Consider the following 16,354-nt stretch of genomic DNA (forward strand, 5'->3'; position numbering starts at 1 on the left):
TAAATAAACATGTCTGAGCTTCAGCAGTAACCGGGTAATACTTTACAGACTATACACTTTCCCACTCCAGACTAAAGGCAGAGTTTGGTGGATATTTTTTGTCCAGTGTGCAAAAGTCAACAGAAATCTTCTGCTCAGTGTTCTGTGCCACACTGGAGAGAAAAGATCTGATTCCCTTTACGCTTGGCGAGTAGAATGCAGTGTATTGTTTTCTGTTACACTTGTCAACAGCACATTTCTGTCCTGTGGTTCAGCTATCATATTTCTTCCAACAACTGAAAGGGGTCTGGGTGCAGGCCTCCACTGTGGGGACACTTTCAGGGCAGGCTGCAGTCTCATGACACATCCACTGTCAGTGAAGGAAATTACAAATGTCTGCCATAAAGTAAGAAGAAGAAAGAGAAGAGTACCGTATTTTCGCGACCATAAGGCGCACCGCATTATAAGGCGCAGTGTCAGTTACACGGTCTATTTCTGTCCTCAGCGCATACACAAGGCGCACCTACTACAAGGCGCAGGTTACGCTAAAACATACCAGTACGTAAATTCAGTAAAAACCGGCTGGATATCAGTGAGGAGCCGGTGCAGCCTCTCTCTCAACGGTGGCAGCGACAGAGAAACAGCGTGTGTGTTTCTATGGGCAGAGCAGTGGCTGCTGCTGAATGCTTGTTGTGATTCCAACTTTATCTTTACACTTTATTAACAAATAAAGACTATCTTTGGATATAAATTGCACCACAGTGATTCCTAATTCATTATTGCTCTGAAATTATGCCGGCTTTCACAAAAGCTCGGACAACAGTCACTGAGACGCTAAGACGCATGCTACGCTAAAACATACCAGTACGTAAATAAAAAGGTAACGGGACAAAAACATAGAGTTAAGTCGAACTTTATTACAGCTATGTACAATACACTCACATTTTAATCAATCCTCTCCCGCAAACCCATCAAAGTCCTCATCTTCAGCGTCAGAATAAAACAACTGTGCCAGTGCTTGCATACCAGCTTCCCTCTCATCGCTGTCAGAGTCACTGTCGTTGCCGGCTGGCTGTTCTGAAATTACGCTGGCTTTCACAAAAGCTCGAACAACAGTCAATGCAGAAACATGAGCCCATGTGTCCACAATCCACTCACATATGGTGGCGTAACTCGCCCGGCGCTGCCTCCCATTCTTGGTAAAACTGTGCTCGCCGTCTGCCATCCATCGCTCCCACACCGCTCGCAGCTTAGCTTTAAACGCCCTGTTTACTCCGATATCCAGCGGTTGAAGTTCTTTGGTTAACCCTCCCGGGATAACGGCAAGCTCCGAATTCGTCTGCTTCACCTGGTTTTTTACTCCAGCGGTGAGATGGGAGCGCATGGAGTCACAGATCAGCAGCGAGGGTGATACGTGGAAAAAAACCACCCGGTCTCTTTACGTAAACTTCCCTGAGCAACTCTCCTGCGATCGGACCCTCGCATCTCAGCTTTAAGACAGAGAGTTACGTTGCGCTGCAGAAGCGAAAACCCAGGAAACATCCTCCGCAAGCCGCTCACATCTCTATCAGCAGCGATTCAGAAAAAACCGGCTGGATATCAGCGAGGAGCCGGTGCAGCCGCTCTCTCAACGGTGGCAGCGACAGAGAAACAGCGTGTGTGTTTCTATGGGCAGAGCAGTGGCTGCCGCTGAATGCCTGTTGTGATTCCAACTTTATCTTTACACTTTATTAATAAATAAAGACCATCTTCGGATATACGTTGTCCCGCATTTTAATCAGATGCACCACAGTGATTCCTAATTCATCCTTACCAGTGGCTGACTGTACAGAACATTTATTACAACAATAAACAGGAAACAACTGCGCGAGTTCAAACCTGCCAGCTTCCCTCTCGTTGCTGTCAGAGTCACAGCCACACACGTTGCCGGCTGGCTGTTCGGAAATTATTATTATTATTGTTCGGAAATTATGCCAGCTTTCACAAAAGCTCGGGCAACAGTCACTGCAGAAACATGAGCCCATGTGTCCACAATCCATTCACATAACTGACGTAACTCGCCCGGCGCTGCCTCCCAGTAAAGCTGTGCTCGCTGTCCGCCATCCATCGCTCCCACACCGCTCGCAATTTTACTTTGAACGCCCTGTTTACGCCGATGTCCAGCGGTTGGAGTTCTTTGTTAACCCTCCCGGGATTACGGCAAGCTATGAGTTCATCTGCTTCGCCTGTATTTTTACACCAGCGGTGAGACGGGCGTACGCAGAGTCGCGGATCAGCAGCGAGGGTGATGCGTGGAAAAAAACCACCCGGTCTCTTTACATAAACTTCCCTGAGCCACTCCTCGTCTCCTCATTTCTCCTTAACAAAGACTCCTGCTGGAAACATTTCTTTAGGCAGAGTCTTTCTCTTCCATAGGCGGAAGTTTCTGTCCATTACCATCCAGTCCACCACTACAGTCCGTATTGATACCGTGCTGGTCCCCATTCTCTCCACAGTTTGGTTCACGGGGATGTCGAAAGTGAGGTGGACTTCATCCATGTTGGTGATGTGGCTGGGCTGGATGTTTTTGCTGGCAATGTTGTCACTGCATAACGCGGAAGCTGTAATCCGCTGGAAGTTGCTGCGCCAGTACCGTAGCATTCAGCTGATTGGTGAATTGCTGCCAGCCTAAGTAGTGTACGCTGGCAGCAATTCACCAATCAGCTGAACCGGTGTGTTATGTAGTATCCATCTGATTGGTTCATCGCTGCTAGTGTACGTAGTGTACGTATGACGTACTGTTCAGCTGATTGGTGAATTGCTGCCAGCGTACGTAGTTTACGTACCACGTCCCCGTGTCTGGTACTCAACCCATACACAAGGCGCACCGTATTATAAGGCGCAGGGCCGACTTTTGAAAAAAATTTAGACTTTTAGGTGCGCCTTATAGTCGTGAAAATACGGTACTTGTAGGAAACTGACTATTGTCCAAAAACAGCCCCTGTAAACACTGTGTCATATAGGAAATAGTTCTAACTCAATGTAAGATTAAGTCCTATAAAAATGTATAACATTCATGGCTTCTGATTGAAATGGATGCTCTCTTTGTGTAATCTGATTTCAGATAATAATGATGCTATTAAGACACATTTCCGTAGGTGGAGGTGATACTCCACTCCAAGATGGGGACAAGGAACTGCCACTCTGGACTAATAACATTTAATAATCTTATGACAAAACTAAAGACTCTATGTTGGAGTCATTTAAATTTGTATTTCAGAATCAAAAGAGAAGGTGTGGAGGTTCTGTGAAGAAATCATAGATGGCAGAGCAAACTGGCCTACTGTGAAGGTCATACAGACATTTAATCATACCTCACTTCTATTCTGTTGGTGATTAATGGGAAAAGAATGATTCTCAGTTTGTGTGTGTTTAAAATAAGCACAATATCAAACCACAGAGAACAAACTGGTTAAAAACGTCAAAATAAAAACATGGCAGCAAAACTGACAAAAGGGTCAAACTATATGAACATTTAGATAACTAAGTTTTTAATGAACAACTCAAAAATAATAAAGAAACAGCAAAGCATCTGAAAGACTTCAAGTGTACACGCCATAAAAATAAGACTAATAATCTGGAACTGGACTTGTCCGGAAACATCAGATTTCAGAGGTGTGTACATGACCTTTAGTTTGTAGTTTCTGTTTGCAAAATCATCACTAAGAACAACATAACTTTATGTTCTGGGGTTGTCTATGCTTCGCATGTATTTATTGCTGTCTATTATTTGCTTTGCAGCCAGACCGTCTAGCAACAACCTGCAATCAGCCAGGTCTAAGTGTCACTCTGAACAGACACTCCACTAACAAGTACAAATAAACTAGAACAATGAAGCCTCTTAGGATATCTCTTGTAATTCGGAGTTTCAATAATCTACATTTCCAAGAATAATCAATTGATCAAGTAAAACGATGTCTTTACAGTCATCCTCTCCACACATTGATTCTCTTTTTTAGTAATGTAAACAGCACCAATTAGCCACGCATTCAATACCACCTATAAACATAAATATTCATAGAAACGATCTTCTGTCAGCTTTAAACTAAACAGGCCATATGGACCTGAATCTGAAGGTACGCCACTCCTGACCAGCTGCATCCTTCAACAATAACGTCAGAGGACAAAATGTTGACCTGGACAGTGTATTATTTCAACCAGCATTATAATATGTGTGAAAGCTCTGCCAACCAACGTACTGTAACTCAATATGCAGACTAGAAAAGGGCATGTCCTGAAGAAATTGTAAGTTTGATTGCTGCAGCTGAAGCATTGCTCTGAATGCTGATGTGAAGGATTGATGCTCTGAATTGCTGGAGAATCAGAGCAATTCAGAGCTTTGTGTGCCTCTGTGTGTCAGCCTGTCACCATGGTAACAGCAGATGAGACCTCAAAAATCACTCCAACTTTGAGAGCCTGGCGTGCGGAAACGATTCAGAATTAGAAAATTCTGAATACAAGTTTGATAGAGCAGCATCTAATGAGTGTTTTAACACTAAAACGGAGTCTGTAGCTTGAAATGTGTAGGAGATACATTTGGCAGATGACCCTCGTTGAAGGGCTCTCTCATAGACTCCCATGTTAAAAATGACACCGAAATTGTCTAATATTTGAAAAACTATAATTTGTTGAAAAAACTTGAAGTTGACCCGGAATGTCCTCTGGGAGATGAACATTGCCTAGCAACGACAATCAAACTAACGAAGGGTGTGTAGAGCAACTTTAGCTACCTACCTTGCCCAATGTCATATCAGGGAGTCCGGATTTCTTTAAGAACAGCGCCGCTTCTGTGGGTCCTACTTTTCCTGTATTGCCAGGATCCACCTTGAAGCACAGGGAAAGTGTGTTTTCATTTTTCCATTCCACTGAGAATGCTCTCAGACAAGTTAATAACAGTCCTACCTGTCTGTAGAAGTTCTCATAAACAGGGTTCCCACTTGACAGCTGTGCCAGAGAGAATATCATTGTTTTATTAAAAAAGAAAAAGAAAAATAAGCAAACAGAAAACTACCAGTGACACAAATCACACATTTGTTGCAATCTGCACATCCATCGTATGACACAACTGAGGAAGGCAGAGGGGGGACGTTTTCCTTGACGGACAAACGTGCGATGTAACAGACGTACTTGATGGAAAATGCAATTGCTCATTCACATGCTAATTTAAAGCTAGTTTCAGTTCTCCTGGAAAGCTCACAAGCCACAACAACAATACCACACCAAACCGAGTACCACGTTACACAACTAATGTGCAACCACAGCAAGCAAAGACAGTCAACAAAACCCCATGAGCTCATCAGAAGCTAGTCACAGCAGCATCATGAATCAAACACGGTCCACTGTATAGTCAGCCTTTATACGCGCTATCATCATCCATACAGTCCGGCATCAAGGCTAGGCTAGCTAAGGTTTGCTAGCTTAAGGAGTGATCGCTATTAAAGTTTACTGTGCTTGCGTAAGTATACGTGCGCGTACACACACGCACTGCATCTATGTTTTTACACAGTGTGCAGTATGAACGTTATTTCTATGTTTGTAGTCAGCAGGTTAGTTATTTGGTATGTCGTAGGTGCATAGCTCGACGGCTAGTTAGTGCCAGCTGATGCTAACAAGCCCGCTACCTAACGGTACTGCAATAGGCCTTACTCGGCCAGCTGAGTGCTTGTTTTCTAGTTGTATTACAAACTGAGTTCGTGTTTCGTTCAAACGGAGTGGATGACACACACTGTCTCACACAACTAAATGCCTTGGCCCTTAGTTGAAGTATGTAGAAATAAATTGCTGCATCTTTACCTGGGTGAGAGATGTGAGGGCTGCCATCTTCCCTGTTGCTGCGGGAACGCACCCACCCTCCCTCCTTCTCCAAGGCAACACGCCCCCTAGTGGACAAAAATACCGCAGCCGAATTCCAATTGAACATCTGCTGATTTTAATTGCTGCAGGATTGTCTGCAAAATAATGAGCTTCTTTAAATTAAAATAAGATGTTTTACTTTTTTAAGGTAAACTCTTGAATTCGGCATATGTCTTAAAATTTGTTCACTCTTATTCATGTTGTACTGGAGGTATGTCATCTCATGTCTCTGTTCTACAAATCCTTTTTTTTAGAATTAAGAAAGATTAAGAAACCTTTATTAGTCCCACAATGGGGAAATTGCACAACAATGTACCTTTTGGTTACTTGTGACTGTGCTTACATGACTTTGCAACAAGTTTCAACAAGATAATTCATGATAAAAGTATCACACTGCTTTCCCAATTTTGTAAAAGCCATTTATTTTACACAATGTTTAAACAAAAAAAAACATCATAACTGCTCCTCAACCTGTGAATTTAGAGTTCTAAGTAATTCATATAAACCCAAAACTAAAACAAAACATTGACAATATGGATGAACTGAGATAAGATCATCACCACTGGTGGTTTCATCGTTCCTTAATCCACTGCCATGCTATAAATAACAATCTCATGCAACCAGCTTCTCATCACAGCTCAAAAGCAGCATTTTTCACAGTAAAGTACTTTTTTTCTTTAGTTTGCTTACCCCATTTATAACATAATACAAAAACTCCTAGTCTTTTCCAATTCAAAACACAATAAACGGAGAAACAGCAAAGCACATGCTGAAAAAATAGGTGTATTCTGTTTAGGATTTAGAATTGGTTCAAATTCCCTTTAGTCCAACCTTTGAAAGGATTCATTTTCCATATTTAAATAACTTCTGATCATCACCAATTACAGGATTATCAGCACTTTAAACCATATTATGATCTACAAGACGTTTTGTAAAATTGTTCAAGTCTTTAACCATAAGGCAAGAAGGAGCGTCACTTCGACCTCTTACAGTTATAAGATGCATAGAAGATGTGATATGAACAAACTGAACAGAAGATGATTGTCTTAGAGGAAGAATTATGGGTGACCAGTGCAGCTAAGGAAATATTGCAAAGGAACAGCACTTTTCCTTAAAAAGGCTTACAATACATGCATGTGGCACTTTATAATCAAGCTGCAAAATAACAACAGCCAAAAACCGATAACGAGTGATCATAACATCAATATACTGCAAAACCATTTTAGTTTTGTCACTCGTCTGGTAACTGCTTACTTATGTTTCCCAAACCTCTAAACAGCTACATTTAATGATGAAAAGGTAAGAATAATAACATAAAATCTAAACTTGAATAACCAAAATAAAAACCATACTGAAATTAATCACATGGTTAGTGGAAATATGATTTTTAAAGTCAAATAACATTTCATCTCTTTGGGTAACTTCATTTTGCAGCGTTTATTTTCCATGGACAGAATACCATCTGCATGGTCAATAAAAGCTCAAACAGCACCTGAAAATACATTTGTGCTATTTGAATGTAATTTGGGGAAAAAAAGGTGCAGAAAAAAAAAAGAATCAAACCTGAACTTTAATATAAAGCATTGTTAGCTCAGTGGAGTCGACAGCTTGCATCACTCTGCTCATCACAGTGGTGCAGACTGTTGCCATGACTTCTCTCAGTGTGATGACTCGGAACAAGCAGCAGCAATAGTGACATAGCAGCAGTGAGGCGACGTTCAGCGTGAGCTTCTATGATGATCATCACAGCTGAATGGAGAATAGGCAGCGCAGCAAACTTTGAACAGCATGTCATCATCAAGTCCATCCTCTCCTGCTCGGTGCTCCTCCCTGGTGGCCCGGTGCAGTGCTATCACACGCTCTGTGGCTCTGTGTCGGGTGGTATCGGGTTACTCGTCGTCCCATGTTTGCTGCAGCAGGAAGTTAGCAGCTAGATTCTCGTTTTTCTCACATGCAAAGTAGGCCTGGATTACTAGACCTTCAGGGAAGCCCAGCGCTTTTAACTGCAACATAACACACATTTGTTAGTTATACAAACACACACACACGAGTCTGCAGCATTGTTCATGCCACACAGGCTTATAAATATGTAGGAATTGAACATTACAGTTAAATCTTAGTTATGTTTAAAGGTTAGCACCTGTTTTTGTGTAAAAACAAAATAAAAATCCTCTGATTGTAGTGGGTCTAAGGACATTTAACTTTTCTCATTGTAACATTATTTATTTAGTAAAAATGAAGCCAAAAAGACAAAAAACTTTAGCAGCAATACCCTGATGTAATGGTATGCACAGATTTCTTAAAGCCCCACCACAGTATTTCAATTGTGTTGACTATGACTGCACCATGATTCTTGATTCTTTTATTTTTCAGTCATCCTGATGTAGATTAGCTGCTGTGCTTTGGATCATTGTCCTGTTGTATGACCCAGTTTCCACCAAGCTTTAACTGTCAGACAGATGGACTCACACTTGTCTCTAGAACACTCTGGTGGACAGAGGAGTTCATGGTCCACTCAGTGACTGCAAGGTGTCCAGGTCCTGTGACTACAAAACAAGCCCAAACCATCAGTCCTCCACCACCGTGCTGACAGTGTGTATGAGGAGTTTCTGCTGAAATGCTGTGTTTGGTTTTCAGCAGACATGGTGGTCAGCATTAAGACCAAACAGCTCCACTTTGGTCTCATGTGTCCAGAGGACATTGTTCCACAAGTGTTTTTCTTTGTTCAGATGCAGTTTAGTGAACCTCAGTCCTGTTATAGTGGTCTGTACACCTGCTGATGATCAATTCATCAAGGACTGAGGATCAGCAGCACATTCTGCAGCTCATCTACTCAAATCCTATGCGAGCAGTAAGTGGGGATGCAGCATTGAACTCATGTTTTTTTGTTCTTTTTGGCTTCATCGTATAAACATGTTGTCTGAGGTTGTATTTGGCTAACACTAAGAACAAAGAAACATAGAATTAAAAGAGCAAATACTAACGTTTGAACACGACTGTACTTTAACAGTTCAATGACACTTGTAATGTGAGAGAAATAAACTGACCCTCTCGATGGCCTCTTTCTCCTGTGGAGTGACCTGGATGTAGTTGGTATGTGGTGACCCCTGGGCCTCAGCTCCCTCTCCTTCTGTATCTCCGCTTCGTGGCTCATTCAGCATCTGCACAAAACTCTCCTGGTGCTGCGTGATTTGCTGCAGGTAACAAAATCAGTCTGAATATGACCAAACAGCAAGTCACAGTGGCTAATTCAAACACAATGCAACAGATATGGTGACTGACTGAATGACTGTCAGATATATTTGTGTACCGTACATCTTTGGAATCCAAATCACAAATTTTTGATACATTTAGAGCAAATTATTTGTTTTGTGTTTTAACATCCCTCTTGTTGCAGTGTCACAAAGCCCTCTGTAGCATGCTGTGGTACCTGCAGCAGCTGTGGGTTGTCTCTGCCCAGCTGTTGCAGCAGGGCTGGTAGGAGACCCGGGTTCTGCTGGATGATCTGTCTCATCTGTTGAAACTGAGGCTGGTTCCTCAGGAACTCCAGAGGGTTCCCTGTGGAGTCGGAGCCTCCTCCAGCAGGGGGCTGGCTGCCAGACACTGGTCCTGCTGAGGAAGGAACAGCGTGGTTTACTCAGAGTAAGAAAAATTATATTAAGACAACATAACCAGACCAGAAAGTCTATGTCTAGGAAGCTCAGTGACCTCATCAAGCAAGGTACTTTGTTATATTGATGCTACAATCGAATGAAGTACACTGGTGCCATGGCACATTTCAGCTCACATCATCATAGGCAATCCCTGGAATGATGTTATCTCCTCAACATCAGGAGGTCAAGGAAGGATGAGAGAGCGACATTATTATGTGGAGGATGTTCTTCACTTGGGTCTGTCAGGATAAAACTACAATGCTCTGAAAAAGGACTACAAAAACACACCCCACTACCATACTATCTTAATTTATTCTAATTGTATTGAATGAAGGATAGCCCCTCTCATTTTCAGGGGGGTCATTAATACTATGCCCTATGCTTGCTTAGCATCTTGATTCATGCAAGGCAAATATGAGCATTAAGGTATCCATAAAACAAACTCATCTTTGGTTAGTGTAGTTTAATTTCCTTTTTAGTGTCTATTGGTCCGTTTTGTAGCCTGTCATGTTCTTCCTGTTTATTCTGTTAGTCTTCTTTTCCTGTGTGTTGATTTTACATCCTATCCTTTGCAAGACACCCCAAGTTGCTCACAAGGTACACAGCTTTGAGTACGTTTGAATGGGTTGAAAAAGGCGCTATATACGTAAGTATACAAAATTGTGTTTTTTTTTCTTTGTACATGGCCGCACCACCCTTACTGTTTTCACCTGTGTCTTGTTACCTTTACCTGTGTATTTAATCCTTGTGTTGTTGTCATTTTGATTGTTTTACTATTTACTTATTACTTACTATTTCAGGGCCATTTTCAAGTACTTGATAAACTAAGGTGGGCCTGACTGAAAGATAAGCTGAGGCGAACAGAGGGGGCAGTTCCTGTAACATCTCACATGCCAGACCCTAGTTCTCCAGGACCTAATGTCACTAAGTTTTAAGGATCGACTGTGATTTTACATCATAGTTCCACCAGGTAAGACATGCCGTTAAAAAGGTTCCTAGAGACATTCCTATGGTGTAGGTGCTCTGTGGTGTGCTTGATACTTTGAGATAAACACAGGCATACGTAAAACATTTGTTACTTACTGCTGGCGGCTGCTGGGGGCTGTTGTTGTGTTGCAGGGGTAGAGGGGATGGGTGGAACACTGTGTCTAACAGGCTCTCGAGGGGGCAGATCACTGGCCTCAGCAGGAATACCCTGCAGTACACAAACATTTACTAGAACCCAGTAGTTAGTGGTGCCAAGAGCATAGCACAAAGGCTGGTTTAATCCTCACCATGAGGAGATACTCCACTGCTCGGTCTGGGTTGTTATAACTGGCTCTGAGTGCAGCAACAACCTGCTCCCGCTCGTAGCCCATAGACATAATCTCTGTCACCAGGTTTTCATAGGCTGGACCTGTCACTGTGGAAACACAAAAGGACAGCTTTGTTATTTCAAGTTTGGCTGATCAGAAAGCTCACACATCTTTGTGTGCCACAGGTATAAGACGGAGACTGCTATTCTTTTTATTTCAAACTACATTTCCAATCAAGATTTTGGATGCAAATTATTATCTCTACCTGAGCCCTGCTTGTTTAGCCTAATTAATCAAATATTTGTGACGTACCAATGAACACTCAAGTTGTTAGCAGACCTTACAGTCACCAGCGGCTTATCCTGTCTGAGCTAGGCAGACCACTTTTCTGTTTAGTAAAGCGTATAGTCAGCCTTAAAAATAGAGTGCAGGGCTGATAGGTATAGTTACAGGCACTTCGACACGTCGACATGGCCTCAGCCACAGGTATCATAGGGCCGATAAAACCTTAACTTTTAGCACAGCTATGCTGCTATAGGCCTACGCTGTCAGGGGACAAACATGATCCACTGAGCAGTTTCCCTCAAATCCCCCTCTCACCCTCTGACCTCTCCTCTACTCTCATTAGTCTGGTTCATACTGGTAATATCCTCTCATAATCTGTGTTCACTGTCTTCCTCATTTGCAGGTCTCCAGACCTGCATGCTGACCTGCAGTCCGGCCCCTGAATTCTCCAGTGCTCATTGACTTCACTAGTCCCTGCTGCTCATCTTTGTTTTGATTACTATCAAATTACTATCACTACTTATGGACTGACGATATATATAGATATCCATTATAATATAATCACTGTTTCATCCTGCTTGTCATGTATGATGTTTGCTGCATACTGTTCCTCTCTCTCTCTCTCTCTCTCTCTCTCTCCTGTCTAGTATTTCTCCTCCTCTACCCGGCTGAGGTTCTTCCTTATGAGCCGGGTCCTGCTCAAGGTTTCTTTCTGTTAAAAGGTTAAAAGGAGTTTTTCCTTGCCACAGTGCTCTTAAGGGGGTTCAGGCTCTGGGTCTCTCTCTGTGAAGCGCTTTGAGACAATTTCTAATTGTAAAATGCGCTGTATAAATACAACTGAATTGAAATGAATTGAATTGAACCTCAAAGGAAAAGAGCCCAGGAGGTATCAAGTGTCACAACAGGCTCCTCTTAATGTGAAGTAGCAGCAGATCCACCACTGCTGTCTTTGCCCTCTCTTCATTCAGTTATTACCTACAGTTAAGGACAATAGGTGAGGGTAAGGCTATGATATATATGCACCCAGCCTACTGTTTCCTCAGATCTCAGATCTGATCCAACTGCATCACACTTAACCAAAAACCTGGCTGCCCAGCAATGGCATTTGAAGGACAACATCATCTGCACAAAAGTGACCTTACAACCACTAATGCAAACATTATCACAATTCAATGTCCATAACCATGGGGTATGGACAAAGTGTCTGTGACATCCCCCATAGATCTGTCCTGAGTCTTTGTGGGAGTGTCCAACTGTCACCATATTGGCAGCACCACGGTCTGCTGAAACTCCAAATACAGGTGGAGCATGACTGGAGCTGAGGCAGGCGTGCAGCCACAAGTGTAGACCTCACCACCTTCCTGTCACTCAACATGGTCATGCCTTAAATGCTAAATAATTAACAAATAAAATAAATAAATCAACAAAATCCTTGATGCAAAGTGTATTACTGACATTAAAGTACAAAAGACTATATTCATTTTTTTCATTTGTGAATTTGTGAATGAATGAATGAATGAATTACCCAATATTGATGCTGCTTCTTCGAGGAGACCCAGTTCATCAACAAGGCTGGGAGAAATAAAGATACTGTTTAAAGAAACAAAACCAGAAGTATGGGCTAAGTATATAGGCTATACTGAGGTACTGTCAATGTTTGCGCTAATAACAATGTTATTGTTTTCATGTTTTATTTAATGTAAGATGTAACCAAACATATTTCAAGCAGATAATAAACAGTCAGAGTACATAATGGTTTCAAACCTGGAAGCAGAGGAGTGGACTGGTGCAGTGGCAGATGGCTCATTCTCAGGCTCTTCCCTTGGTTTATCCTCTGGCTGGGCACCAGGAGTTGGGGGGTCGCCCGGAGAAGAAGCTGGAGCTGCCTGAGCAGCATCAGCAACAGGAGCTGAGGCTGTGGCTTCGCTGGCAGAGCCAGAGGCTGAGTCCGAGTCTGTGACACAGTGTAAGTCCAGAGCTGCTGCTGCTGCTTCAACTGAAGCCGGCAGGGTGTTTTCTGAAACAGGAGGCGGAGGTTCAGAGGGAGGTACTGTCTGTGGGGCAGGTGCAGGAGCAGACGCCGCATGTGTTGGTGTAGAAAGCGCATGTGTTGGGCCAGAGGCTGGTGCTGGAGCTGCAGCTGGTTGGAGAGCTGGCTGAGATGCAGCTTGCGGAGGAGGGGCCGTTTTGGGCTAAAAGGAAATTTGAGAATCGATTGTTAGTAGTGAACCACTGCCCTTACAGAGGCCAGGTAAAAAAACACAGGGGAGCAACTTATTAAACTATCAACTTTATCAAAAACTAGACTTCCTTATCTTAAGCTCCTCCCCCTCCTCTACAGTTACAGCTACTTCAATATGTCCACATTGCTAGTAACAGGTTGCACTTTTGCTTCAGAAATGCCTTCATTCTTGGTGCCATAGATTAAACTAGATGCTTGAAACATTCTTCAAAGATACTGATGATTATTCATTTTGCTCCATTCTGACATGACAGCATCACACAGTTGCTGCAGATTTGTCAACTGCACATCTGTGAATTTCCCGTTCCACTGCACCCCCAAAGGATCTCTCTGTTGAATCTGCTGACTGTGGAGGCCACTGGAGTAAAATCAGAAATGGTCTGAACTTTGTGTGCACTATCCTGCAGGAAGTATTCATCAGGATATGCTACACTGTTCTCACAAAAGGATGGACACCACATGCACTGAGTTGCTGCCATCTGATTGGATAAATAGATTTGAATAGGCGGGCCCAGTAAAGTGGCCAGTACTGCAAAGATTTTGGCTGGCAGAGCTGTGAGTGTAAACATGCAATCTGAAGAGTGTCTTACCTTGGTAACCATGACCACCACGAAGTTTTTCTCATCAATGTTGTACTCCTTCAGTGGGGTGTCATCATGTAAGATTTTGCCTGTGACATTGATAGAGAAACAGCAAATAGAACTGCATTTAATTTATATACTACAGCCTAGGAACAACCTGGACACAATAATCAAAAATATCACTGACTTCACTGACTTTAGGTGATATTGTGACATACACATTACCATCTGAAATGTTTAACAACTTTTGCATGCAAGTGAGTCACACAAACCCTTCCTTCAGGGGGTATAGTTTCATTTTATACAGAGACTTTTGGGACTCATGGTGTTATATAAATGCTTGCTTGCTTGCTGATACGTGAGTGTGTACAGGGTTAACCAGTGTTGTGCATCACAACTTGTTGAATGTAAACTTTACAAATCATTTGCAGTTGATGAAGAGAGCCATGTGTGGATTAATGACACTCCCGCATGGTGCTGAGACACCAGAACGCTTCAATAAATGCCAAATCCAACAGCATGGCTAGTATCAAGAAGTGGTAATTAAACATTGTCTCTGAAATGTTGTCATTTTATGCCAGTTTTCAACCCTGGTGTTCCGAAGGCCTCCAAAAAAGATCATCACTTCATCACTGTGTACATAAAGAATTGTGCTAATGCAAATTAAATACATTTCCAGTTCCAGTCACTATACTGGGGAAACAATGTGGTGTGGAGGTCATAGTATAACACTCATACCATTATCATGACCTATCAGTGTTTTCTCAGGCATCTAATTAGCCAGCATATAATCCAGATTAGGGGGTTACCGCTAGATGTGCACACAAATAGACAAAAGAAACGCAAACCCCTGATTACACTGTGAATTATCACTTCTGTTGCTATGGTTACAATTAAACGTCTGGACAATGATTTACATGTGTAGAGTAGATTGAAAATACGACTTGCGTTTGCCTGTTGCACACAGACCAGAGATTTCATGTGTAACTCGGTCTCAGTGATCCTCGGGCTCACCTGCATAGATGAGCTTCTGTCCCACAGAAGGAAATGCATCTGTTCCTTTCTCCTCCTCTATTTTCTCCTTCAGGGCTTTCACCTGAAAACATCAACATCAGGACACTGACTGACATTACAACTGATAGTATGTTTACAGATTATTATTATCTTTTCTAAAATTTCGTAAAAAAATAAAAAACAAAAAAAACAACATATACTTGAAGTAAAGAACACATTTGTTTCAGATTAGACCAAAAACTAATTTTTAGTGTCACTAAAACCACTAAAATAATAATATCTCTATATTCACTTACCTTGTTTGTTTTTGTACATTTATTAGTATTTATTATTTATACTGTATTTCTTTATTTCAGTTTTACTTCCAACAGAACTATACTCTAATAGTTTAATGGTACTGTTATTTGCATACACGCGAAGGACACATTAACTTGATGTATCTCTGGAAGTAAATAAAAATATAAATAAAGGTTGGTCTAACAATGGTTTATTATCAGTTTTACGGACATGAGCGTTAAAATATTGCACAGTCATTCATGGTGCGATTCTGGAGTAAGTCAAAGACAATCGAGCTAGCAGCGCATCAAACATCACTTCCGGTCGGTGTTTTCAGTGTAAATCTGAGGCAGCTTATCTCACGGTAAAACGACCACTACTGAATCCAGACGACACGTTTCATGCTATACTTTAGCGAATGAAACCATTTGGTTGTAATAGCATGTTTACTGAGCGCAGGTGTGCTGAACTAAAATGTCGTTGATACGGTTTTAATTTGAAGAGGGGGTCCGGTCTTACATGTGCTAACCCCAGGCACATTGCCTCATTATGAACACAGTAAACTGAGTGATTCTGCAGAATTGCTAACTTGTCTGAGCCGCACAGTTGTCACATTTATGTAACGTTATTGTTAAGAATAACAAAAATAGCTAGCATATCGCCTTCAAACACGCAGCATCCACCGCGGCCACACACGGCCGAACATTCCCGTATGCTTCATGCCAGCCCTCCCGGCCTGACCATGTTTACTTCAGCCCCGTTAACTTCTACTTACCGTCAATTCTGGGTCTATTTCTACTTTGAAAGTCTGCTGTTGGAGGGTCTTCAGGGTTATCGTGAGCATCTTTCCACGCACTGTTACGAGCAGTTAGTTGAGACGAACCTCGCGGTCAGTGTAATTTGTCGCCTTTTTTCCTACAGTATTTATCTGGGTCTAGATGTATGTGTGACTCAGCTGTCTCAGTGCTGGAGAGCAGGCTGGACACGGGCGCCATCTACTGCTGGTGGCGATGTATAACACGCTGCTGCCTTCACGGCCTGCTGGAAATATCTAGTGCGCAGATGAATTGGCCAATAAAGCCCCGTTATCGCTTTATCCGACCGTTTCCTATCATTCTAATCGATAATGACCCAGTT

At 42.3% G+C, this 16,354-nt stretch overlaps 2 protein-coding genes across 10 annotated transcripts in view; both read right to left on the bottom strand.

Annotated features, from left to right (window-relative positions):
- eps15l1a (epidermal growth factor receptor pathway substrate 15-like 1a) overlaps positions 1–5,882 on the bottom strand; it is a 29,739-nt gene extending 23,857 nt beyond the window's left edge. For all 7 annotated transcript variants that reach the window (XM_028402910.1, XM_028402906.1, XM_028402909.1 and 4 more), the window contains exons 1-3: positions 5,812–5,882; positions 4,921–4,962; positions 4,753–4,842 (exon numbers count right to left, since the gene is read on the bottom strand). In XM_028402910.1, the coding sequence (XP_028258711.1) occupies positions 4,753–4,842; positions 4,921–4,962; positions 5,812–5,838 (159 nt within the window). In that variant the 5' untranslated portion in view covers positions 5,839–5,882. The remainder of the gene's footprint in view (positions 1–4,752; positions 4,843–4,920; positions 4,963–5,811) is intronic.
- Positions 5,883–7,289: 1,407 nt separating this feature from the next.
- Positions 7,290–16,234, bottom strand: rad23ab (RAD23 homolog A, nucleotide excision repair protein b). Of its 3 annotated transcripts, none has more exons than XM_028402915.1 (10): positions 15,993–16,234; positions 14,942–15,023; positions 13,937–14,016; positions 12,869–13,296; positions 12,630–12,676; positions 10,799–10,926; positions 10,608–10,719; positions 9,302–9,483; positions 8,919–9,065; positions 7,290–7,874 (listed from the first exon to the last, which is right to left on the bottom strand). In XM_028402915.1, the coding sequence occupies exons 1-10, from the start codon at positions 16,059–16,061 to the stop codon at positions 7,761–7,763; spliced, it is 1,389 nt and encodes a 462-aa protein (XP_028258716.1). In that variant the 5' UTR covers positions 16,062–16,234; the 3' UTR covers positions 7,290–7,760. The 3 variants fall into 3 exon arrangements, with proteins under 3 accessions (XP_028258716.1, XP_028258715.1, XP_028258714.1); XM_028402914.1 differs by having other exon boundaries at positions 9,302–9,480; positions 12,630–12,694; XM_028402913.1 differs by having other exon boundaries at positions 12,630–12,694.
- Between the last annotated feature and the right edge of the window lie 120 nt (positions 16,235–16,354).

Source organism: Parambassis ranga, chromosome 4 (genome assembly GCF_900634625.1).
Source record: "Parambassis ranga chromosome 4, fParRan2.1, whole genome shotgun sequence".
NCBI classification, from domain to species: Eukaryota; Metazoa; Chordata; class Actinopteri; family Ambassidae; genus Parambassis; species Parambassis ranga.

Bases quoted from the DNA above. Each gene is read 5' to 3' on its own strand.
- rad23ab (XM_028402913.1), bottom strand. From the start codon at position 16,061: ATGCTCACGATAACCCTGAAGACCCTCCAACAGCAGACTTTCAAAGTA. The intron at 15,024-15,992 runs GTAAGTAGAAGT...TGATGTTTTCAG, and splicing joins AAATAGACCCAGAATTGACG to GTGAAAGCCCTGAAGGAGAA. The intron at 13,297-13,936 runs GTAAGACACTCT...ATTTCCTTTTAG, and splicing joins TGGTGGTCATGGTTACCAAG to CCCAAAACGGCCCCTCCTCC.